The following is a 27,093-nucleotide window of genomic DNA, read 5'->3' on the forward strand; positions in this document are numbered from 1 at the left end:
TGCAACGGACCAAGAAAGTTGGCTAGGACTACCAAAACTGAGAGCCCAGTAGGCAGGAGGTAATTCCGGCAGGGGGAGATCGTGACCACCGACTCATTGACCACCTACCCAAATGATATCACCTACTCAAAAGAGAGCAATAGAAGTGAACAACTGAGTCTGTGCAGTAATTTACATAGGAAGCGAGAGAATTTGCACCAATCATTAGAGAAGATGTTATTGATTATGTATGAATGTAATGAATATGCATGTATTTGATCAATATAACCTGATTGGAACAGGTGCCAGGTATGCACGTTAGGTGGAGCGATCCCCCGTGCATCCGGCACCGTGAATAAAGAATACCTGCCTTTTAACACTGCATTGGTGTTACGAGGTTTATTCCTCCCGAGTTTGGTGACAATAGAGCGGGCAGCAGCCAGCCAAGGTCAACCCAGCACACCCTGTCAAGATAACCCCCAAGGTACCAGGCAGCTTCTGCTACATGGTAGGATTCTGCAAGCTTGAAATATCCCTGCTTGCACGACCTGAGCTGGCAGTGTGCTGCCTTTTAAATTACACAAGGGTGTCTGGAGATGGTTTTAGGAAACTGTTAACTGGCTTCTGGGCTTTGTTAGCCAGCCTCTCGCAGTGCGATCAGTCTGTGTTGAGTATGCTTGGTACTGCCAGGAAACACTGCCTCCTGCAGCAAGCATGCTAATTATATGGCTACCTCTGTATCTGTTAGTCACCAAACAACTATTAAAATTGTCTCATTTCGTGATAAAACATCAGTGCAACAAAAGCATTCCCATCTGTGTCTTATTACTAAATACAGAGTCTAGAACTCAGCGTTGCTTAATTAATTGGAGGTTTGAACTATTTTCTCCCAGAATTAAGAGGAAGAATTCTGTTGGTAAGATCATCACTCCAACAGGGTTCTAATAACCCGGTGTCTTATTGCAGAGGCAGCACTGAAAACTATGGGCTGTTATGGTTTACCTTAAAAGACCTTGTGAAAAGTACTGCAGAGCGATAAAGTTCGGAGCAAGATCCAGCGCCTTCTGTTGGGTCTCAGTACTGCACGCTGTGCTGGGTTTGACTTTCTAACTCCAGGAACGGCGTGTTACAAAATGGCGTTTCCTTCTGAAGCCAGTAAGGAAGTGGGATTTACCCCAAATGAGAATGATAAACACATTATCAAAACTAGTGACGGGTGATCTTACACATGGCCACTGAACTCCAGTTATATCAGAGGTGGTTTCCTACACTGCAGACAAGCACCCTGTCTAAATTTAGAAGCAAAAAAAGAAGCAGAAAAAGTACCTAACTTTCTTGGATGCCTTGATATGGTTTGGTCTATTCAGATGTTAAAGCAGTGGTTTGTATTTGTATTTGTGTGCTCCTGTTCTGTTCAAGCAACCCAAAAGCAGCATACATTGAAGAATAGAGGAAACTACTTTAAACATCACGAAGTATTGCAATTGTTGCAGATCTTTCACAGAATTTGAAATAAGTAAGAGACTATTTGAGTATCAGCTCAGTCATATTGGCTTATGACTAAAGCTTGCATATACCTGCGTATATAGCACTGTGTATCTGACGGCCCCACAGTACAGAGGGAGGTTCTGCCAGTTCAACCTCCAGTTGAAATCTTACTCATAAGCTTACTCATAACTTCTCATCTGTGCCTGGCTCTTCAGACCCACCACAATGCAGGTAATGGCCATTGCTCTGCCAGCCTCTGGTTCTTGGTATCTGTAACTCCATCATGCAGGACTGAACCAACTGGGGAACCTACTGAAAAGAAAACATCCAGAGCAAACTCCTACAAAAAGTGAATAAGATGATACAGGCTTCTACCTTGTTGAATTTGAGCGTGGGAATGAGCTTAATAGCCTCAATTTTTGGCTGGTGCCAGAGTTCAGGAGCGTGGCTCTTTCAGTGATGAGTGGGCATTTGTATGTCAGCACACAGGCCTGATTACTTTTGCAGGAGCTAGTTTTGGCTTATTTACCCTGTGGGACGGGTGTCATTTCCAGGAAGATCTGGTCATTCTTCCCGTTGTCTTTCTGGAAAGAGGTAGCCAGTCTTGGAGAAATGCTGAGTGACACATCAAAGACACTGTCTCATACAGGATTGTAATCTTTCATCTGGAGGTTGAATAACAAAGCCTACTGTGTACGAGGAAAAGACAGAAAAATTCAAATGAAAAATGAAACACATTCTTTTGGCAGCGATAACTGGAACAACTCATCAAGGGCACTGGTAAACAACCCTCTGGAGAGAACGAAAGAGCCTGCAGGATCTTGCAGCCTGCAGAAATCAGTGATCTGGGAGGATCTCTCTGGGTGCAGTTTGTCTCTGGACAAAGAAGACAGGGCATGGTCCAGGACAGGATCTTCCATGACGTGAACGTGAGAAGAACACAGCTCAATGGCTGTTTTCATGTAACAGGACTCAGGAAAACTACCCTGTGTGGGGCAGCGCTAACGACTCGAGGAAACGGGAATTACTGTCCACTGAACGTTGTCCTACCAGTATTTAGTGAGAAATAATTCTGTCCCTGCAATCCCTGTTTGCTAGTTGTGCCTTGGCTTCTGAGGCAGATCTCTGACCGTCAATGTTAAAGGCATAACCCTGTAATTCTGTCGAGGGGAAATTTTGCCCTGGAGCGAGATATGACTGGGACGCTCCCCTTTATGAGCTGGCTACTCCCTGCTTCAGAAGCAGAGGTCCAGCAGTTCAAGAGCCAGCTCTGTGCTTTATTTTTACAGTAATGAGCAGTCTGCTTTGCAGTAGTCCTGCAAGCTGATGAGCAGATCACTGGGCTTTTGGCTTTGGAGCTGTTAGTTCCAGGAAAAAGAGCTAACGTTTAGGTTAACTTTTCCACTGTTATTAATGGAAAACCACACAGCAATAGTATGTGCAGAAAGGTTACAGTTTTGTTCTAAAGCTCTGCAGCCTATCGACACAAACCTGAGAGCTTAGACTTAGCAAAGGGTGAAACAACAGCTCCTTATTAGCGCCTGTGCGTTTTTGAGGCTGCAGAAAGAAGAATCATCAAGCAAGTAGCAACACAGCAATGTATAGGGGGGTGGGAGGTGACTCGGGAGTCCACGCAGCTCGTTTGATTCTCAGGTCTGAAAAGGGAACATGGTCTAGTGTTTAAAGCAGGGAAATTCTAAATCGTATCTCCTGGTTTCTGTTCTTTTTTTCAGGAGGTTTCTATTCTATTTTTACTGTGAAACAGCATGGTGTGAAATCAGACAATTTCCTTGTATCTGAATTTCCTCATCTCTAAAATAGACTCCTAATTCAAAATAAGAGAGGACTCAGGGGACTTTCCAGGATGATAGATTTTGCCCATGTGCTTTGCGATATTCCTAGCTAACCAGAAATACCTAGCCTGCCCCATATCACCATCTTGGCTACTCTATAATGAAACAGATTTCATGACTTTCAGTGAATTCACTGGAGGTTTGTGTGGCAGAACTCACTCCTCAGTATCCAATTATGAATAAATAATTACGGCTTCGGGGATGTTTTCATTGGATTTGTGCACTCCCAGCAAAGGCCCAGGCTAACTAACTGCTTCATTCCTTCTGTATTTTTTGATATTTGCTATAATAATACAGCCTTAAGTTAAAAACAGTATTCCTGCATGCCAGCAATGCTTAATAGACTTTACAGTTCCTCGTGAACCTGCTAACGGCTGGTGACCAATCATTGGTGCTAATGCTGAAATAAATTGCCTTTGTGCTCCCCATGGTCTGTAAGTCGCTGGTGGCACGGGCTGGGACCTAGGCTGTGATTTACCAAGTGTAGGTGCCTGCTGCTTGTAGGGGTGTAAAGGAAGGGGTTCTTCGTTACTGGTAGAGTAATTACAGATGTGTAGTGCCAGAGATGGCTGACCAGAGAGGTGTGGCTCTACCACTACCGATGTTATGCTGTTGTGTGACACGCTGATATCACAGAATCACAGAATCACAGAATCGCAAGGGTTGGAAGGGACCTCAGGAGATCATCTAGTCCAACCCCCCTGCTAAAGCAGGCTCTCCTAGAGCAATCTGCACAGGACTTCATCCAGGCGGGCTTTGAATATCTCCAGAGAAGGAGACTCCGCAATCTCCCTGGGCAGCCTGGGCCAGTGCTCTGTCACCCTTAGAGTAAAGAAGTTTTTCCTCATATTCAACTGAAACCTCTTATGTTTCAGTTTGCACCCATTGCCCCTAGTCCTGTCGCTGGACACCACTGCAAACAGACTGCTTCCATCCTCGTGACTTCCGCCCTTAAGATATTTGTAGGTGTTGATAAGGTCCCCTCTCAGTCTTCTCTTCTTCAGGCTGAACAAGCCCAGCTCCCTCAGCCTTTCCTCCTAGGGGAGATGCTCCAGTCCCTTGATCATCCTAGTTGCCCTCCTCTGGACTCTCTAGGAGTTCCTCATCTTTCTTGAACTGGGGAGCCCAGAACTGGACACAGTACTCCAGGTGGGGTCTCATCAGGGCAGAGTAGAGGGGGAGGAGAACCTCCCTCGACTGTCCCACCATGCCTTTGTCTTCACAACTTCCATCCTAAATCTTCAATCTGATGCTGTTTGCTCTTTTTGCACTTCGTGCAGGATATTTGCCCAGGGTCCTGCAGATATCACATGCTTTCACATCCAGAATGGGGGTCTGACTGGGGAAAGCCAAGGATTGAATTAATCTGTAGTTTAAGTGATTCTATTCTGTGCCTTGGACTACAGGTAAAGCATCTGCTGTCAGCGCTTTTGCTTCTGGGTGGCTTTGCATGCCGAGCAAGTCCCTGAGGGCCCTCTGATCACTGATGTAAGACCTAGGGTTCCCCTCACAAGTTCGCAGTGCAGGTGGACCCAGACACAGTCCAAATTTTTCAGCTGGCGCTGCTGCTTACTTTTAGGAATTTATTGCAGTCCCGCAGGAAACAATGACCTCGCCTTCCCATAAGGATAAGGAGGGTGAGTCCAGCCCACTGCTGGAAGCTGCACGAGGGAAATGCAACACAAAGGCGACATCAACGTTCACTCAGCAAGAAACATGCATGGGAGAAATGGGTTTTCTAGACATCTGTCACCAGTTGATTCTCTCTGCATCAAAATCCTGTTCTTTCTTTTATAGGAGTTTCACTTCCTGTGTTTTTACTGATTTCTAAGAACCTAAACACCTACTGAACAAATTTGCAATGTTTTTTGTGAGAATTTATATATCTAGATATTTTTCTGCACCTGGTCTCCTGGGTTCTGCAATTCTATCCCCATTCATTATCCAGTTCTACCCACCCCACAGCTGCAGAACTACTCACTCCACGCAGAGGAAAGTTTGAACTATGCTGTTCCATTAGCTTGTTTTGCCTTCTGCTCTTTAAAACAAACTAGGAACCCCTTTTGTTTCTCACCTCATTATACCGAGGCTGCCCTTTCCATGAGCCCCATGCAGGAATATCCTCTGAGCTGAGAGCCTGCCCAATCCCTCACTGCTCTGGAAATCTCAAGTCAACGCTTATGTAAGGTAATTTCTTGCCTCAATTCAAATCGAGCTTTACAGTAAAGCTCAGCACTTGTGACAGTTTCAGTGCTGTACTAAAATCTGGACAAACCCTGTTTCATACAGTTTCTCAGAGGAGCAAAATGCAGTTGTGTGCTTGGGGCTAGGGAGGATGGGGGCAGAAGAGGAACCGGAATAGAAACACAAGGACCTGCCCGTGTATCAAGAGGGGAGGTAGTACTGAGTTAGATGGAGAAACCCACAGCACCACCTCAGCGCTTGCACTTGGAGATCCGCTGTTTAGCATTCAGTTAAATTAGCACTGCCACACCGTCGCAGTGTTTCTCGCCGTATCTGTCTATGCTTGCTCTTTCCTGTTGCCTCAAACAAGGCTGAGATTTATTTTACACCTGTACAGCACCTGGCACAACGGACTGGATTTGAGCTGGTGCCTGGAGCATAGGAATACACCGCTATAATGAACAAGGAGCAAGGCTACGTGGCAGCACTGTACCTCTCTTTTGAGTTTAGATTCCACTTCACCACTGAGTGGGCAGTGAGAGATAACTAGTTATTTCCCAGCTAGGTCTTAGCAAGTACGCAGCTTTCTCTGCAAGACAGGGAAAGTTATGGAAAGATGTTGTTTCCCAAGAGTTAGAATTTGCCAGAAATAAAAAGACACATTCCTTAAATGGCACAGCAGCCAACACCAATCTCCTCTGTGACACTCCCGGTTACATGCAGCAGGTTAAAGGTTTTTCAAAGCATCAGAATGGACAGAGAAGGAGGAAACTTCACTGCAACATGGTAATGATTCAGGCTGCTTTTTTCTTCCTCTGCGTTTTTTAGACACAATGATTGCCCACTCAGCTAGGAGAGCTCAGGAGGGCTGTCCCGTGAACTGAGAATCGTGGTCTGCTCAAACAGGTCAGCTCCTGACAAAAGATGGCACGTGGACAGACTCGGCAAAGGTAGCTCCCAGTTCCCACTGAGTTCCTTCTTGTAACATCTCAGCTTGCAAAAGAAAAATGAACTATGTAAGAAACACTGCCAGACTTCTACTTTAAACTCTGAGCATCATACAGGTCTAAAACGTACAGGCCTGGACCTCCAAACCCTGAATCTCTGTACTATTAGCACCACGTTGTAGCCACGTGAACCCACGGCTGTCCCTGCCTGCAGCCATGACTGTTGCTAATCTTTCAGATTTATTACACAAATACTTTGAGAAAGAAAATACAGTGGATTAGCCTCATTTAGAGGACAGGAAAAGCCTCTGAGAAATGGAAGGTGATTAAGTGGCTTGGTCAGGGTCACTCTGTGTGTCAGTGGCAGAGACTGGAGTGACTCTAGGCTTCAACTCCCAGTTTAGTGCCAAACCTCAGATCTCCCCACTGCCATATGAGAACAGCCCACAACCCCCCAGCTCAGTTGGACAACTTAGATCCAGAACTATAATAGCAGGATGCAAATTAGAAGAGCTACCCATTGCTAGGCTTGAGACTTTCAGACCATTGGTGGCTGGGGTCAGACAGATCTTTGCTGTCCCCTGTTGCACAGCTGTGTAGAGGGTAGGCCCCCAGTCAGCAGCATCGGAGCACACGCTCCAGTGATTCTCCAGAAATGCAGTGGGACAATGCAGGAACAAGTCCTTGCTTTGCAGAATCAGGTCCTTCACAAAAAAGGGTCATTTGGGATGAATGGCTAAGGAGCTCTGTGCTCATCTGAACTCCTTAGGTTGCACAGAACATTCACAGCGAAGCCTGAAATCAAATTAATTGAGCTTCTGGCATTTCGTTGTAATACAAAACCATTAGTGTGATTGTAGGGCAGAGGGAGTTTTGTAAGCTTTTGTTGGAAACCAGTGCTTTTCTGTAGAGCAGATTCGTGCAATTTGGCTGTAAATTTGCCTTATTTCATACTCTGACTGTTCTGTTCATATTAAGATCAATTTTTTATGGCAGCACACACACACACGCATGTTCTTCCTTTCACGGTAAAAGGAACAATTGCAATTAGTTTAATTGGGACATTTGCATGTATTTTGTAGCCTCATCCTCTCACCATAAGTAATCATAATTTGTACCAGAACCACATCACTGAGATCTAACAAGATACAAGCTTATGTGATTTCACCAGTAAACCAAGTTCTGGGAAAAGCTCCTCTCCATGCATCTTTGGTAATTTAGGTAGGATGCATCTTTACACAGGATTACACGTGGTTTTGTTACAATTTTTCTCCATATTTATACCCTTCTATATTTCCCTATACAAACACAAAATGAAAATGCAATTAATGCAATACAAATTTTAAATGTAATTTGCTCCCAGATTGAGATGTTCCTGGCAAAGTCTGAGCTTGAAACACATTTTAATAATCTCCCCATAAATTCCTGACAGAACAATGTTTATCAAGGAAATGCACCTGACACTTTGAAGAGACACGAATTATTTGGATCCTGTGCTTGGTGAGCCGTTTGCACAAATAAGTGTTCCATTACTCCATGATAAAAGCGATAAAGTTTTCTAAAAAAATATGTATTTTTACATCATCCCTATCTGATGATGTTTCAAATGTAAAAATAACCTCATTAATGCTGACAAGAATGCAAACCTAGTCTCTCGAAAATGTGAGAAGACCACAGGAATCCCATGTGACTCTGACTTCCTTGCCTTATTGGAAACATCTGTGTCTGTTGGTAACCTCAGACCATTGCCAGGTTTGACTCCAAAAAAAAAAAAAAAAAAGAATTTCACAACCTTTTTGTGCATCTCAGCCTCTCTGGGTGCACTTCAAAACAGGTCCTGAACATCCCTCTCTTTTCCTTTTAGCTTTGCAATAGAAGATGCATTTTTAAAAGCCTTCTTCAAACCAGACCAAAGTTTGCTTCATGGTTGTCCTTGCAAATGCAGACAGGCACGTGGGCCAGTCGTTGCAGACATGCTGGTCAGGACCTGTCGCTGATACCAAAAGCCATCGCCTTCACAGAGCTATAGTGGCCAAAGCCAGGTAAGACTGGCTCAGGCTGCTGCCACACTATGGGCAGGCACCCTTTCTGGTGGTTCTCCTTGAAGAGGTCTCAGCTCCCTGTTGTCCAGAAACATCTAACCCTGTATCCAGCATTTACTCCTCCATTATTTCTATAACCATACCTTTTGCAGTGAAAAAACAGTGCTAGTAGAAGGCATCTCAACCTTGGTTAAAGGGTTCAGGGCATGACAGACAAGAGGCAAAGAGGAGGGATCGTCTGAGGTCACGCAGTGGAGGAGGACTGGAATCTAAGCTTCGGTCCCCGCATTATCCGCTGCCATGTACATACATTGCAGGTTTGTTAGTCACTGCCTTTGAACCAATGTCTTGTTGCGGACTAATGTGAACTGCAGGGCAGGGGACGTCTTTCTGGACAATTTGTATGGTACCTAGGCAGCTGCGTGGGCTACAGCAGACAAACAGTAACAGTCAACACAGTGTTTGAAGCTGAATCCGTGTTTCATTCTACGCAAGAGATCTTGAACAGCTCAGCTAATGTGCTGGCAGTGGATAAAGTAACTGATTATAGCAAGGGATTGCTTATATATGAAAGTGATGTAAGCTTGGGATTAAGTCCAATTCCTTTTCAGGCTCCAAAGCAGAGATGCCTTTCAGTTACTTTTCATCTGGCTTCACATTTTTATGTTGACCAGTGGGTGAATTAAGGTGCCCATTCAACAACACCAAGAGTCTGAAATCTGCTTCCTTGCTTTTCTTCAGGAAAAAGAAGGAGGGAGGTACAAATTGCTTTCCAAACAGCTCCTCCTTGTAGCTTTTAGGAATATCATACGGTCAAAGGCTCCTGTCTGAAAATTTCAGGTTCCTCTTTACTAGCCATAAATTTTGCTTGCAAGGGTTTGAATTTTTATCTAGCCTGAGAATGCACCATGTGGTGGGTTTTTAATCCAGTGGCTCCATTTGAGGCTGCTGGCTACCACAGGATGCTTTGCTAATCACTGGTTCTCTCATTCGCAGGGCACATCCATGCTGTAAAGACTGCTATGGCTGGCAGTTTGTACGAGGCTGGCGGCATGGGCACGCTAGTTTGCTGCTCAGTAACTTGAAGTATTTATTCAGCTTGCGTTGTGAAGTCTACACTGAGCAGCTGCACGGGATGATTGAAACGGAGCTAGTTAGTCTGGAAGTCCTCTGGGCAACTGCCAGGCAGACGAACCGGAGCACGCGGCCCAGCCTCCATTGCCTAGCATTCCAGCAGAGGACCTGGGATAGGAGTGATGGGTGGCCTGGTTCCCTACGGCACAGCAGATAGCACGTGCCGCAGCACCCTGTGAAAGGGTGGCATGGGGATGAAGTTAGGCAGTCAGGAAAAAGCCGGAGAGCTGAAGCCGCCCTGCCTTGTGCAGCAATACCTCAAAGCCCTGCGTCTGACTGCCTGAAGCTTCCAGTCTTCTGCAACTGGCAAGGCTGGGTTTACACCAGTGCATCAGGGCTGAAGTTTCAACCATCTGTGCCTCCACTTTAAAACCACACGACTGGCTTGGAGTTTTTAATATCAGCTCTGATGGGTGCCCTTTTTTGACAAGCTGGGTAGAGCACTCCCTTACCTACGCTTCCCAGTAGAACAGGATCAAATCCAAATTTTCCAGTGGACAGCTATGAAAGCCCGCAGACTTGCCGCTGAAGATTTTGCAACCTGGTGAGGACCAAGTCTGTCCTTGCTGTGCCCCTGGTCCACACTGCCTGGTCCAAAGGAGCTATTTTGAATCACATAGAAAGGCCACAGGAATTTATAAGTGAGCTCACCACTGTCAACACGACTTACGGCTCTACCCTGCTGGCTAATCTTTAGCACTGGCAAACCCTACACCAGAAACACATGGCTGGGAGAGCATCTAGGTGCCTGTGTGTGAATGTGCAGGGCTGCCTGGGTGTGAACATCCTCCACAGTGCTGTCTATCTCCTGTACTAGGAACATCTAAACCTGTTGGATCCAGCCCGTTGGCCTCCAACTGCATGTCAGGTCAGGGAGGTGACGTGCTATATCTCAGAGAACTATGTCAAAAGACACCTTCCTCAGACTAGCTGTCAGCCATCAGACATACCATATGCCTGGCGGTATTCCTGGCATGTGACCAGGTGTATAAATGTGCCCGCTGAGTGGCCCAGTGCACAGGCCACGCGTCCATCACAAGAGCGGTCCTGTCTTTGGACAGCAAAGGGTTGAAATGCTGTTGCTGTGAGTGTTGTTGCAAGCCGGAGAGATGCCAAGAACCATGTCCCAGGTTGGACTAAGGAAATGATGAACAGATTATTAAACTTATATTATCAAACATCCATTTTGGAGGAAGGGCTGTGTTTGTAAGTAATCCAGAGGCCCTCTTGTGATACTGCTGAAAAGTCTCCAAGCTAATGGCAGGGATTGGATCCAAAGCTCATCAAAACCAGCCCTGACTTCCCAGGTGGGGAATTCTGGCCACACAAGTTGTTTGCACGGGTAGAAATCTCCCATCATTTCAGTGCAACACATCCTATCCTTTTCTTTTGCAATACTGTCCTATGGACACAGGTTCCATTTAGAAAAAGGTTTTCTGTGGAATTGCTCCTTTTCCTTGATATTTTTTCTTGCAAGGGAAGCAAACTGTTCACACTGACTCGGGACTATCTGCACTGAAGGCACTGACATCTGCAGCCAATGCTGGCAGATGTTTCAACGCCGCCGTCCCCATCAATTCAGCACTGACGTTCCCACTGGATTTCCAATCACACCAACACAGCAATGTGTTTTATGAGATAATATTTGATGTTTGCTGACTTGGGAGAAGCCACTAACTTTAAAGTAGCCTGAATCATGCAGCCTTTGTATCCTAAGTTTGGACATGCATTTAAATTTCTCTTAGAAGAACAGTGGCACAGAGAAGAAAAGAGGGAGACTGGCAGGGTTCAAATAGGGCTTAGAGTCTCCTTATTTTGTGAGGTGCAAATTTTGCAACTATTTTTGCAACATTTTGCTTTTCTTTTTGACTAATTTGTCTCCCAAGGCACAGCTGCAGATTGTGGTAGTTCAGTTAACAGCAATACTGCCTCATCCCTTCCCAGTCCCTTGCACAGAAGCCTCTAAACGTTGTAAAGCCAGCCTTCCTGAGGCTCAGCTCTGGTAAAATCACTTTCTACTTCTACAAAGGAGACAGTGGGGTATGACAGACTAAAACTAGCATCCAAATCATGGGAAACATCTATAGCAAGATGGGAAATGACTCAGAAATCACAAAGCTGAACCCAGTGCTTGAAAGCTAGATTCTTCTCCCTGCTTTAAATCTGAAGTAGGGAAACAAGCCCCCCCCCCCCATTTTTTCTGAATAGGGGAGGGGAAAACCCTGCCTAATTCTGCCATTTTAGCTGTGTAAACTAATGAAAGTCGTTTTAGCGTTTTACAGTGAGTTCTCCTATTGGTTTTGCCTGTACCGTTGGGGGTGACATCACCTGGTAGCTATGTCACTACTGTAAAGGAATAACCAAACTGCTCACTTAAGTCTGAAAGCGATCAAAAACATCGAGAGGGTCACACATGGTTACTCAAAGACGACAAACACTCAAGCTCATAGTTCCATTTACACGAAGGAAAACCAACGTTCTAAGAGCAGTCTACCCCCACAGAAAGTCCAAGAAGCACTCCGTATCTACACAGGAAAGTGCCCAAACATTTGCAAGGCTTCCAGGAGTCAGCTGGAGAGAAACAGGTATTTTAGCAGCTATAAGCCTGGGTGCGCTTTCAGCCAGCTTCTCTTTCACACTAAATTATACCCACACCCAAGTCAGAAGTCCTTTATAGCACAACAGAATCATAAAAAGCTTAATTTACTTCGAGGCTGGATCATATAACACCTATACGGGCTAATTCTGCTATTGCTTATGCGGACAGGACACAGAACTGCACGTCTAAGAGATACATCCCCAAAAAGGGATGGAGCCTGCTGCCAGCTGCACTAACATAAATTGCTGTTAACTGCATCGGCTTCAGTTAAACAGCTCTGGATTTTCCCTAGCATAAATGGAAATGGCATCTTTAACGTAAATAATCTTAGCTTGTCAAGTCACAAACGTTATTCACAGATTAGGCATTCTTCAACCCCTCGCTTCTGTGGGAAAATTGCCAGGCATTAGCAATCTGTATGTTATGAACTTTTCTTCCAGAAATCAGTAACATACTCAGCGAAGGTATTTTAGCAAATCTTCCCTTTAAGGTATAAAATATTAAACCTTTTTATTCACAAAAGTTCATTGGTCCTGTATTCAATGGAAAACCTTACAGGGAGCCAAATGTTACAGAACTATGATTCTCCACCAAAAAACTACATTGTTGTTTCATGTGCAGTTGAGTTTCTTGAAGCCTTCACAATGCTACAGTTACTTACGCTTTGGGCCAAATACATTCCTGAAGCAACTCCAAGCTCCTTTGTTAATTTATGTCAGAAGTTGTAGACCGCATAAGACATTAATATAACTGACATTTTACACCATGAGGTGAATGTGGACAGGGGCTTAGAGAGATGTTGAATCTTGGAGGTACTAAAAATTGGATTGGGAACAACCCTGGGTAACTGGGTGTAACCATCTAAATTGCAAGGAGTTAGGGGATGTCTTATGGCTACCACAGGGATTTCAATTCACCCGTGTTGTGTACCTTGAACAGACACTAAATTTGCAAGTCTCAGGCACAGCTCTCATGCTCCCTTCCCAGCTGCGTGTCCCTGGGTGTCTGCTGGGTGCTTAGAGCTGAACACAACACCTGAGTGTGTGCTGGCCGCTTCAGTGCTCAGCCAGGTACCTCTAGAGATAGTTTGGGATAACTGTATGAAATTATTTAGGAAGCACCCAGACATTTAATTCCACTGAAAAGGAGGAGATTAGTACCTTGGAGATGAGAGGCAGCTCTATAGTATCCTGCTGTCATTGACAGTATCATTCCTGTAAAGTGACATTAGCCCATTCTCTTCAATGGCTTCTGTTTCCACCCGTAAGCACACTTTAATGTATAGAAATTTGCATGAACCTAGTTTTCCTAGAAATCCATGGGAATACTTCCTCCCTCTCACACAACTGTCCAAACCTCATTCAGCAAACTTCACTTTGTAAAAGTCCCCAAGAAATTTAAGTTTATGTAGCAATATATATATATTTATATTTAATGAATGAAAACACACAGAAGTATTCCTTACTATTCATTAGAATTACTTATGTAATTAATTGAAAGCAGCTGCATTAACTAAGAGCAAGACTGTACTGGGCTCTTTGATGAGTGTTTCTGTCACTGTACCTGGACAGTTTTCATAATTGAAACTGTACCGGTCAAACTACAAGAACTGCAGTTGCAAACAAAGCTGGCAGACGTGACTGAATTTTTGTTTCTAAGGTGTCATGACTGTCTGCCTTCAGGCCTACATGTAAAGGCACTCAGAAACTTTAGAGGGATTTTATTTTTCCCTAGCTGTAAGAAATGTGTTTTGAGGCACAGTACCTTGTCTCCTGGCTGCGGGCGCATCACAGATACACGGTCGTAACCTTTCCGCAGCAAGACCCAGAGAGCATCCAATTTCCCCTGCAATCAAAAGAAACACAGTGTTATCCTCTCTGCAAGAACAAGTGCGCTGTGCAAAGTGCAGTGCGTGGAAAATGCAGCTTAGACCCACGCATTTCTTACTTAATCATTTCCTGTGCCTGCATCAGCTGCTGGAGAGCAATGTTTTCTCTCACAGAAACTGACTCTGAACGTGCTGCAAGTGCAAAGGAAGAGGCTTTCAGATGAGCAATAAGCAGGTATGTCTGACAGTCAACAGTGTCCACATCTCCAGCCTTTGCATATTCTGAAAAGCTCCGTAGGCAATAGGTGACTTGGATACCTCCCGGGCTGAGAGTCTAATACCTACTCAGCTCCTGACATCGTCGCTAGCAAAATGCTACATCAATGCAGAAAGCCATCAGGTGAATTTATACGACGCATTTCCTAGCTACTCTGCCTCCTGCTCTGGCTGGCTGAGTGGCTTGCCTCTAGCTCTAGATGACCACTGTGGCATATTGGAATTAATTTTGATTTATATCTTAAAACAATCTGCTGGGGAGAACTGACTGAAAAACTGTCTCTCCACACAGCCAAGGCAGCTGAGACACGGCGAGCTGCTGCGTAACGACCCACTTCATCTTTCATGTCAGCTACAGAGAGCAGCAGGTTACGGGGTCTCACACAAGCTCCCCAGTCCCACCCCATATGTCAGTCAGGATTTACATCTTTTCCAGGCAATAACACACATCTTTCAAAGTCCTCCGTTCCTGTGAGCTCAGTGTCGGCTGCCCCACAAACGCCGCCCTCCACACACTGCACGGGTTTTGACAAGCTCTTCACCTCACTGGGTGGTCTCATACCCAACAGCCAAACGCAGACATGTGCACATGCACAGACCCAGACGTGTTCTGCTGACACCCCAACGTGTTGAAATCTCTTGTTGACAGAAATTTTGGTTGAGATGGGGGGTCGGACCCTCCCTGCCATTCCTGCAACACTTCTCTGCAATGCAGACGAAGCGTTCATTCCTGATTGAAATTCAGCAGCGACACAAAATGCCAAGCTTGCAGTTATTTTCCAAATGAGCTGAACAAGTCCAGAAGGAACAGTGCAGGGCTCTGCAATGTAGAAATACCCACCAAATCATCCACTCTGAAACATACATCTGCTGCGGAAGGATTCCCTGCATTATCCCCATTCTAACAGGCCAGGGCTTCGCTTTGAAAATGGATTCAGCTTCTGGGAGATCTGCAGAAGGGTTTACATGAGTGCACTACGTTGGCTGGCTCGGTGGAAGGCTACAGACATATTACAAGCTGAAGATTAATTTATCAAACTATTCACATTAACTTTATCTGTCTGTTAGGTGCACGATACCCAGAGATTTGTAAAAATGTCTCGAGAGCATCAGCGACAGGCAGTATTTATTAAGCTTTCCATCAGTATTGTTCCAAATGCTACAGGTGCTATGATATTAGAGCAGGCACCATGAGCGAAACCCCTATCAGTCATAGTCAATAAACTTTATTGTATCTGCAGAGACGGAGTCAAGCTACTCTGAGAGTGTACAAAGTTGTCCCTTGGTACAAAACTATTTCCTGCGGTCGAGAGGATCAAACCCAAAGACCGAGCTACCCTTGACTGGAATCAGAAACCCGTGTATAATCGCTACCTCTTTCCTGGAACTAAAGACTACAAAATTTTTATGATAGCAGAATTGTCTCGTAAAACTATCACGGGACAAAATTAAGCCAATGGAAATGTGGAAATGTAAGCTAAATATTGTGGGAGTGGTGGGAAAAGAGCAAGTAGCTTCATTAGCAGTAAGGAAGTTTGCTTTCCGGAGACCTTGGGTCTCATGGCTGATAAACTTCAGTGCCTGTGAAGGTGAGACCTTCCTGACAGCCAGGGTATTTATAAGGTCCTTGCATGACCCTGGGTCTCTGGTATCTAATTAAAGACTCAACGCGCTCAATGTATACTCTTCCTTTCATGGGGACATAGAGACTTTCTGTTCCCTTTTCAAGAAACCATTAGGGCTGTAATCCTCTTTGAAACCTATATTCCTGAGCCAGTGTGCTGGGCCAATGGTTCAAAGCTTATTTGGGAGTTGGAGGGATACATGGGTGGAGACAGACAGACACACAGAATGACTGCATAGATTTTATTTCCATAGGATACCAGGGAAAAGACTTCCTAAGGTGAGAGCCAGGAAAGTCTGTTATTCTCAAAGGAAGAAGCAAGAAACTCCTCTGTCAGACTCTTCTGCATTTGGACAGCACAGCCTCTTAGACCTGAAGGAAGCCATCCCTGTCTATCCCAATCCATCTTTCCCCCTACATCAGAGCTGCTTGAAGCTCTTGATCTCCTCTACCCTCTGACAACTTCAGAAATAAGTAGCTTTTTCTTCCATGTCTCTTTTAGGAAACCAGAGGGAAAATTACAACTTTCCATGGAACGAAAAAGTCCTTTTTAATCTGCAGTCCTAATTTCCAAGAGCCTACCAAGATTTCTTGGGAAAAGCCAAGAGCTCCATCTTTGGGAGTCTGAATGGAGCTTCAGGGTCTGCCTGAGACATCTGGGTGGAAGAGAGGGAGAGTGGATCATGGAAAGGATGATGTTGGTTGAAGAAATGAAAATAGCAATGCATTTACTTGGAAATATATACACTCTGTGCTCTCTGGGCTGTGTCCCTGTGTTTGGGAACTCCTTTGCAATTGAAGCACAGGGTCGCTTGGCGAAAAAATAGGATTGGAGGCAAATAAAGCTTGGAGTCCTACTAGATACGAAGTCCAGAAAGAAGAAACAATCAGAGCAGATGACAAACAAAGGAGGGCATAGTTTCAGCCCTTGCTTTAACATGAATGCATTCTCTTCCTGATTTAATGGTTAATTCAGCACTGTATCAACCCTGGTCTAGTGAATGACCTGATACCCTAGAGTGCTCCTGAGACCTGGTGGCTGGTGGTGCCAGAGGTAGTTTTGTAAGCTGCCTATAAATCCAAGCTGTGCTTGGGCCTCTTCTAGCAAGGAAGCCGTGCCACGTCAGCTTTGTAAATAGAGACAGGCGGGACAAAGGCTAGAAAATGTGCCAGGGACACGTGGCTTAGTAAATGCTTACGTAGCCTCCATTCAGGATTCACCTGAGGTTTCTTTTTGAGAGCACCAGTTGTTGCTTCAACCTCAGCCTTGAGGCAGGTCCTGCATGGGAGTTTTTGTGGACAAACAGTAAGTTTAGCCTTGTCTTGTGGTCCTTTCTGCATTGCTTTTTAAAGACTGATAGTGGTCCTTTTGAAGTCAAACAAGCACTATAGATGTTCTGTGGAGGAGGAAGAAAGGACAGAGAGCTAGGTAGGCAGGTAGATAAAAGCAGATATGGAAACAGAGGTAGGAGGAAAGCTGCTAACCAAACCAAAGCATACAGAGCTGTGTGGCTGGCGGTAGCAGGGAGCATGTCCTGAACCAAATTAAAACTAAAAGCATGGTCCTTTACAATCCTTCATCTGCATCTACATTTTGTGCTGCCCCTCCCTCTGTCACATGAACTGAGGATTTGGCAAGTTTCTTAAGAAGTTTTCGGACTTGTCATTCTCCTTGGATTATTTGCACTGACTTTTCAAACTGTTGAAATGATATTTTAAAAGCGGGATAATCCAGCTGGCATCGTGCTAAGAAGTTAACTGCAGCAAATAAGAATAACGACAACAATAATAACCACAATCTATTAAGTGTCAGTAGCCACATTTGGTAGCAAATAAATCTCTGGAGCATTTCAATGAGCAATCCATCCGCTCTCAGCTGTCTACCTACCTTCTAGATGTTACTCTGGGAAAAGTAACACAGAGAGGGAAGAAAAACTCCATCAGGTAAAGTGGCAAAAGGCAGAACACTAAGTAAAGGCTGGCACTTGTGCTGCATGGAGAAAAGGAGGCCTGTTAGCCAGCAAGATGACTTGCCCTAAAATGTGAATTTCCTGGCTTTGTCAGATTCAAGCTACCTTGGTTCGCTGTTCCTGAGATTTAATTCCTTGCCCTCCTCCTTTTTTTTTTTAAGTAGCTTGCTACATGCATATTTATTTACCTTCCAAAAAGAGGTTTCAACCAGTCCAGTGGAGCAGATGGAAATTTAACATCTGCTTTAACCAAAGGAGCAGAGTGCACTTGGAGCATGGGAATGAGGGAAAATTTAAGCTGGGTATCGGGAACATTTCCTATGGGTGAGGTCTGGTAGTCTGTGAAATATTCCCCCCTGAGAAGTGGTGGAAGCCTCTGTGTTATTTTAAAAACCAGACTGGAAAAAGCAGCGAAGGGTAGATTCACGTTAGCAGTCCTGTTTTGGCTGAGAGTACAGACCCAATGACCTAACAGGCTACCCCTCCTCGCCTCCCTCTGCCTGTTAGGATGCTGTGATAGCTTCCCTGCATAATACAATGCAAATTCATTTTCATAGGCTCACATCTTCAGGACACGAGCTTCTGCCAAGAGTGCTGATGAATTTTGCCAATTTTACTAATTCCTTACTGCACAGGGAGAGTCATAGTAGGACCCCTGCTTCATTGGAATGATCCCGTATGTTTTTGATGAGTGCTCATGATTGTACATGGGGAAAGTGTTGGATACAGTTATCCCACCTGCATACATGGTCCATCTGAGTGCAGTTCAATAAGGGGTGTAGTAGCAATTAATAATGAGGTAAATTCTTGTCCACAGACAGACTCAGGCTGCTAAATACTATCCAGATGTGGAACACCCCAAAGTTTGGGTGTATTTGGATATGGGGTCTTGGATTGGAACTCTCCTTATACTGCATGAAATTTGAATAGTAAATGAGAGAGATATTTCTAAAGGAATTAAGAATATTTATCACCCATGAGATACTCCTAATATTCATGGGCCCCCTTATAACTGAATTCTTGCTGTTACGAAGCAAAAGCTGCTCCTAGTCAGAGTCAGAACTGAACTTGAACCCATTACATACATTCAATCTTTTCTCCAAGTCTCCTTTGAACTTTGGAGAATTTCCAGCTGCGACACAGATCTGCAAACCTGACTCCTCTGTTCAGAACTGATTTCCTACCATGCTGAAAAAACTCTGAAAATTAACTGAATGTCTCCCGAGGCTGTAATCCAACAGTGTGAACTGATGAAGGAGGAAGGGAGAAAATCAACAGTGTCTTCCATGGGAAAGGACCCAGCTCTCAACGAATGATGTCAGGTAGTTGTACCCACATGGATTCCAGCTGCCTGCGCATGTATTCAGGGCAGTTTGTGCTAAAATCAGTGTTTCTGTAGCTCCTCAGCAGTGAGTATAGCTTTGTGTGCTGGGAACCCTTCTAGCTGCAGCATGCAAAAAGCAACTGAGCTGCGTCTCTCAGCTGGATGAGGTCATTTCCATGAGCACACAGTAGGACCGAAAAAAATCTCCCAGATGGGATGAGTGTGTTTTACAAATGCTTTGCACTGATGCAGAATGACAATGCAATGCATTTTGGAACAAAGGAGCAGCTATATGGGATGGTGCTTACTGCATTCCCCACTCTGAACTGAAAACAGTTGACTCTCTAACCTGTCCCACTGTGGGAATGAATAACCTTCATGAACACATGTTGAAGTCATTATAGCACAATTGCAAATGACTTGTTGGTAGGCTATGTTTATTAGATGATAATATTTAAGGGGGAAAAGAGAGAGGGCATTGGACCAAATTCTCAAAGAGGCTCACATTTCCGTATCCTCCGGAAACCACTCTTACTCCCTTGTGCATCCTTGCCATTCCCATCACTGGATTTGAACCAGCTGCAACATCAATGACTGACAAAAGCCAAAACACATGACTTACCCAAATTCCTATGTGCACTGCTTGGAGCTGATCAGTAACAAGATACAATGCAGGGAAACCTGGGTGTACTGCAGTGTAATGTATCTGCATTACAATAACTTGGATAATAGAATATGCCTGACTAGATTCACTGTTACTGGGGAGGAAGAAAACAGGAGAATAAAACCTCTATTTCCAGTAATGAGGCACTTCCCCATTCCCCAGCACAAAGTTTAAGGCGAGCTCTGTACACCAAAATATTTACTGGAAGTGTTACACTCTTTGCAGACTACTTGCAGATAAATTGCCTGTAGAGGGTTTTTAAGACCCTAACCAGCAGCTCCACTCATCAAAATGAGATCCAAGCTCCAGTGGGGCAAGGTTTGTATTTGGATATGAATTGGGTATTTTCAGTCTTTTTTTGAGACTGATAACTACAGTGCTGCTACAAATAGCCCCAGACTGAAGAGACCAGAAGGGTATTGGCATTTCCCAAAAGAGTTAAACCTGAGAAATAGGAGTGCAGGTTTGGTTGGTTTTTTTTTTCCTTTTTATTAGAGTAGCTCTACAGTTGTTAAGCTGTTCTCCTTTCCTGAGGAGAGCTTAATTTGTCCTGAATGCAAAAGATTAGCTTTCTGACATTGGAGGGCCCTCATACCATGCCCTGGATGATGCGACTAATACCTGTTTTGTGTGGTTTGTTTCTCTTAATCCACAAGAAGCATTCACATGTGGAATGAAGAGTTTTGCTTCAGTGAAGTATTCGGTTGCTTGCTTGTTTCCGTTTTGTACACTGCCAACTGTTTGTGTTAGTGAAGACAAACTGAAGAGCAGCTGCCTGCCCTTGGGACAGATGGCAGAGAAGGAGACTTCCCAGTTCCTGTGGGCGACTGTTGGGCAGCTTTGCATTGCATGTGACCCGAGATCAGCGTGAATTTGACCTTCCACATCTGAGACACTCTAAATCAGGCAAACACTTCTTGCAGGGCATCCCCTCCTTGTGAGGCGAGCGTGCTGCCCTGCCCTGCCTGTGACCCACGCCTGCTGGCAGACATCCATCTGCTGCACTGCAATCCTTGACCTGCTGAGGACAACTCTCCCTGGTGACATTTAGCAGCAATTTTCTTCCTATTTTCTCCCCTCTTTCTAAGGAAAGAGGATGCTATTTATTCCCTACGTCTCAGGGAATATGCAGCATGGACTAAAGGGCCTGCCCTTGGAAGTGCAGTCAAGTCTGTAAGCACTTTACAGAAGCTAGCTACACCATCAGAAGAGATCGGGATCCCACTCTGGTCTAAGAAAGCAACGCAACCCCAAAACCTGAGCAACCTGGTTGGAAATTCCCATTGCCCCATGTGGCTCTTCTACAGCACCTCCCTAGGCATGTGTGCAGTGGGCCTCCCTCACGCACAGCTACCCAGCAGCATCTTGAGCTCTCAGGTTTGTGGATAGTTCTACATCTTAGCCTTGGGTGTGAAAACACATAGTACAGATCTCCTGGAAACATCCTATGCAGTACAACGCTGGACTGGACTTACCTTGATTGGAGAGTACCACTTCCGAGGAGAGGAAGGCCTGCGCATGTTGTTCGCAAGGTTCCTGGGTTCAGGGAACTCGTATTCCTGTTCTGGCATCTTGACTCTGGCATTCTTGGCTTTCTCTAACTTAGCACCTTCTTCCGTGGAGCCCTTTTCTCCCCAGCGCACCTGAAAAGATGGCATCAGAGCATATTACGATAGTAGCTGCTGTTGAGAGTTTCTTCCCTGCTGTCCTAGATATTTCCTAGAGTCCAAGTCCAAGTTGAAGAGCAAGGCACAGGCTGTGAAGTTTGTTTCTAGACTAGAGCCCAAACTTTGAACTACCACTTCTTTGTGATTTATGAGAAATGTGAGACTGGGGAAGGTTTTCTGAAAAACTAAAAATGTTTCCTTGTAATTTGTATGGCAACGCTGTCCCTGTATCCCAGGAATGGACCAGGATCTTACTGTACTAGAGGAAAAAGATGGTCCAAAACTTCAGGAATTTATGTTTGGCTGTCAAATATTCCTATATAAAAATGATCTGGGCTCAGATGTACAAAAAAAAGCTGAAAGAAGTTTGTCCCTATCTCCTGAGTTTCTTTCTGGGCAAATTGCAGGGGAATATTATGGCTCAGTTCACAAATAAGACCTTCTGATACATGAACTAGTATCCAATTACCTCCATTCGTTTGATGCCGCCAACTCCTCGTCCACCATAATAAGAGGCATCTACTGTTGGCCATTTCTTCTTTGGAAGGCCATCATCATCTTCCTCCTACAAAACAGAAGGAAGGGGTTGCACGGTTAGGAAGCATGACTAGAGATGGAAAGGAATAAACAGTCACAGGCTATGTGGTCCTTTGAGCCTGCTAGAGCCAGTGCAGTCAAGGTTCCGGTCCCTCAGTGGTTATTTTGCAGAGGATATACACTCATGAAAAGAAAATGTTTCATGATATAAACACCACCACCACTTGAAAGGTACAGTCCAGCTCCAGCAAGAATGTGATTCCCCCCCCCCTCCTTTTTTTTTAAGAAGACTCTGTCTTTCATCATCTTTAAATTCAGTTAAGTAAATTGTTTCCAAGTTGCAAAATCATTGAAGCAGCCACCAAAATAGCACTCAGCATAGCTCAAGAGCTGGGGTCTTTTGGCTGCAAGTCTGGTTGATATGCTAGCCATGAGTAATGGTAGCAGGGACTTAGCTTTTTGCCATCCCTTCACTTATTAGGGATTCACTGATTAGGGAGAGAATAGCTGCTGCTCTGAGGAGCGTTCCCTGACTCATGGCTCCCCATGCTGGAGGAAGCCTCCAGGGCCCAGATAAACCATTGCACTGTAGTTCAGATTTGACAGAAAGGGGGGAAAAGTAAGCAAGTCAAATTTGCTCCTGAGTAAAGGCAAATTAGGAATACATTTGGAAACAACCCCAGCATGAATGCCCAACACAGAGATGAGGGGTTTTTTGAGATGAGCTGGCCAAGTGTAATAGGATGGAGAAAGACTTCTGGATGGAAGACTTTCTGAATGGAAAAGCTACAAGAGTGGAATTAGCTCTTGTAATGAACTTCTGCCTCTGCCGGGGAGGCTGCCCATGGAAGTCCACATAGTTTCAGCGATTTTCATGGGCTTAGGCCAGCAGAAAGCCAGGCCCCATGTGAAAAATGAGACTTAAATTCTGTATAAATTTGAATGTGTTCTACCCTTACGTACTGCAGGCAGGAACCTATGGTACATCACCATACACAGAGTTAAACGTGTTCAGGACCATGGCCGTCATGATGACATTCAGATATCACCAAATTATCAAGAAAATCTCCTTAAGTTTAATTAAAACTAGTCTAGCTAAAGTTCTATTGTATTCTACATATTTTATATTCTTTGTTGCACTATATAATAACTCCACAGATGCTCTCATCTATATAGTGCCTTTCCCTTTAATTTCTACACTTTAGTCTGTGAACTGGCAAAGGAGAAAAGCAGAGTTGATCAAAAACGTGAAGTATTTCCTGTGAAAAATGTGGAGAGAAATGAAAAATGGTCCCCCTCTTTTTTTTCCCTTTCTTTAATTTTTCACAGGGATTTGGCAAAACTCCAAAACTTCAGAGCTTTCCAAAACTGGAAAAGCCAAAAATACTTTGAAATTGAACTCCCTAATAGGAAAACTGAAAAACTGGGGAAAAAAGTCCAAGACAAACTATGCTTTTCATGTCAAACAAAAGCATTTCTGTTTTTCAAAATACACATAAATTCGGCTGCAAAATTTGTCCTGATCTAAAGGAAGAGTGAACAATTGAGTCATAAACACAAGGTTCTTCTCCGTCGTAGCTGACCTCTTTCTCTCACTCAGGGTTTGAGCTGCTGAGGCTCTTTGCTGCAACTGAAGAACTTAGTATCTCCGCATGAAGTTTTCCATGAGGACTTTTTAAAAAAATTGGAATCAAAGCCATCTAAATATTTTCCTTCAGCAATTCTCTTTCTCTCTCTTCAGTTTAGCACAGACTGGACTTCTCACAACAGGAAATACCAAGGTTTAGGAAATCTTCCCCACAAGCCCTTAAAAGCCCTGCAAGTCACTTCAATCTAAGATAGGAGTGTTTCTGCCAGAACAACAACAGAAACAGCACACGCACAAAAAGACAACAGTGGACACTTGAAAAACAAAGGAGTCACAAGCTTTCTTCAGGATGAGTCTGTTTACATGTTTTGAAGGGCATGGGAGGTTTTGCAATACAAGCAAAAAAAAAAAAACCACCAGTGATGTCCTACACACTTGGCAAATGTGCTCATGACACACATGAGTAGCTAAAGGCAAGCAACTGGAAACGTGGGGGTCAAGGTAGGGAGAGAGCAGGAAAACAAGAAGGAAGAGGCATGCAATCCCCATGCCCAGCATCCTAGCTCGCTGCCCTGTTCACAAGATCTGAGCCAATAAACCCGGGCTAAATTCTCACGTCATGGCTCAGTTTTGCCCATATTTTTCTGCACTTAGCTACAATGGGGTGTTTTTTTTTTGCTTGAGGAAGAGCTGCACAAGGAACTTCAGCTCTGACCCAGCAGTAGTATAAAAAACAGCCCCGGAAAATTCAAGTGCATTTAAGGATGCTGGAAATTGACTGTACAGAACTTGGCATCTTTCCACCCCCAAAATCTGCTTTAGATGGAGCTAGAGTTTCTTTTAAAAAATAAGAAGCAGGACAGAGCTACAGTTCACAGTCAGAGATCCAGATTCATAACTGCTGGATTTCAGAAAACAAAGATCTGTGTTTATCCCAGAGTCCGTGCCGGGCTCTGTATACTTCGACCCTGACCTGAGGGAACCTCATCTGTGGGTAACACAAGGATAATTCAGGCTCCACTAGGGACATCTGAACCACTCAGGGTAAGAATTCAAACTAAATTTGGCCAGATATAAAAAAAAAGTTTGGACAACTTACCCCTCTCCCCACCCTTATAATTATTTTCACAGTTGTCTCTGCAATGCCTGAATCTTGTCAGAATTTAGCATTTATAGAGAGCTCTGCCTGCACAAAGTGCTGTAAGACATGTCAGGACAGTCATTCCTCCGAGTAAGAGATGTTATAATCTAATTTTACAGCTGAGGAAATGTGGAGGTGAATACGCTGTCCTCAAGGCTTCTGGCTCCTTACTGCCTCCTTTCTCTCCCAGTGCTGAACTCCTTTCCCAATTGCACGGACGCAGGGGAATTGTCACGCACTGAGGACACCTTGCTCAGTGCTGAAGAAACATTTCCTCCCTGCCATGGCAGCTTTGGTTGTTACATTATACTCTACTGAAGCATCTAAATTGCAACTGCATAAACTCATCGCTTTGTTTTTTTCTCGTATCTTTGCCTGTCACTGGCCCAAGCCCGCAAACCATCGTCAGAAAGCACTCACAGGTCACGAGATCATCTAAGAGGAGATGGTGTCATGGTGCTCTGCTAAGGACCAGGCTGAAGAAAGAGCTCAACTCTCATGAGGCACCAAAAAATTTACACATAAGCTTATCCTTGAGACACGAATGCTTAGAAAACCAGCCTTTGTTGGTCTTGCTGATAGTGGAAACTCCTAGTTGGCACAGATTCTTAAAGGTCCTGCCCGAAGTTCCAACTTCCAAGTGCAAAGCGCTGCGTACGCACAGTTAAGACAGAATCCCCGTTTTGATGAAGATGAAGAATGTTGAGTTATTCCCATTCTATACTCAGACACTGAGCTACAGGAAGATGAAATAAGGTCTTATGAGGTCAAGGGAATTAACACTGATGCTCCCACTGCAACTGTGATGCGGTTAAACCCAACTTTCACAGAGTCTACACCGAGTTTGCTGTGCTGGGCCTGCCTGGATATTTCATATGAAATTTGGTTATGAAAGTCCACACCTTCATGGTGTAATACCTACACCTCATCTGTTGCCAATAACATACTGAATCTTTATCTTTTACATGCCTGTCTTTTGAAAGGTTTCTTTTCTCCTCCTCCCATATTTCCACAATTCACTGTAAAAGGGGAGTAAAGGGGAAGGAAAAGAGCTGGCATACCACTGTGACCTGGCTTTATTTCAGGAATAACAGAATACATTTCCTGCCTTGGTGTCTGCAAAAAAATCCTATCAGAACCTTTCTCCTGAGTTTATTTTGCTATCTCCCCAGAAAGGCTTTTCAGGAAGAGAGAAGAAAACAACTTGGAAAAGACTGATAAACACCAGTAAGTGAGGTTGAGAGCAGCTCTGCAAGCAGATGAATCCCTGTTAACCGCTCTCAGGTCTCATGAATGTTCAGCTGTGGGAGAATGAGACTAGTTCCCAAAGACCATACTGGTTCAAGCTGCACAGGTGGTTTCATTCCTTGGCTTAGCAATAGCTGCCATGCAGCAAGTTAAATTCCTCCTTTTCATGCTGGCCTCCCATGACAGTGATAATTACCCTTCAGCACCTCATGGCTGTGCTGCTGAATGGTCCTTTCTCTCCAGGACTTTCTTGTGTGAGTTTGCTTTGGTGTATGTGGGTAAGATGACAACAGACATAAGAATTATCCAATTACAGGCTGGTTGGTGGCTTGGCTCTGGTGTCATGCTAAGGGTGGCTGTGGAGCTTGGGTGACAGAGCAGCATGGGAAAAACGGGTCTGAGCGAGGAGGAAAGGGCACACTCTGATCATCTGGTAGATCTCCTGCATTTTGCCAGACTTCAAGGAACTCTGTGTTCCTGAAACTCTTCTTTGAGAGAAAGCGCTGCGTGACAGAAAATGAAGATAGAGAAGTGTACTTTAACATTGCCTGGTCTCTGTTTACAGGGCAAGGAAGCAATGAGAAGAGAGCGTGTGTCGTGGCAATACTTTGGAGAGCTCCAGTTTACGCCCTCTCTGCAGTCAGAGTCTGTCCTTCTGTGGGGCTGACTAGCAGAAGACCTCTGGCGTGGGTCACGTAGCGAACAGGAAATTGTTGGAAACTGCAGAGCCCTGCAGGTTGGGTTTTTTTGATGTAGAAAGTGGGCTGCTATAGTGAGAACCAGCTTCAGCCTCGTGGTAAGCTTCTGGTCCGAGCTGAATAAGAGTTGTTCCAATAAGCCCAGCCTGAAGTGATGGGACACATGAATAAAAGCAGCTGTGCCTTCCTCCAACAGGGCTAGAAAAATCTTTCCTATCCACTGGAGGTAGAAGAATGTGGTTTTGATCCACCATCAATGACTAATCACAGGCCAGAAAGGTGCTCACTGGCTCCTTGAGGCA

The 27,093-nt window shown here is 44.6% G+C and overlaps 1 protein-coding gene across 1 annotated transcript in view; it reads right to left on the reverse strand.

Moving 5' to 3' along the window:
- The window catches only part of ANTXR1 (ANTXR cell adhesion molecule 1), a gene marked incomplete at its 3' end in the record, with an annotated part of 107,894 nt that overhangs the window by 7,334 nt on the left and 73,467 nt on the right, over window positions 1-27,093 (reverse strand). The window contains exons 15-17 of the mRNA XM_009643405.1: window positions 22,049-22,144; window positions 21,388-21,555; window positions 13,991-14,071 (exon numbers count right to left, since the gene is read on the reverse strand). Of these exons, the coding sequence (XP_009641700.1) occupies window positions 13,991-14,071; window positions 21,388-21,555; window positions 22,049-22,144 (345 nt within the window). The remainder of the gene's footprint in view (window positions 1-13,990; window positions 14,072-21,387; window positions 21,556-22,048; window positions 22,145-27,093) is intronic.

Source organism: Egretta garzetta, unplaced genomic scaffold (genome assembly GCF_000687185.1).
Source record: "Egretta garzetta isolate BGI_Z169 unplaced genomic scaffold, ASM68718v1 scaffold238, whole genome shotgun sequence".
In the NCBI taxonomy this organism is placed as follows: domain Eukaryota; kingdom Metazoa; phylum Chordata; class Aves; order Pelecaniformes; family Ardeidae; genus Egretta; species Egretta garzetta.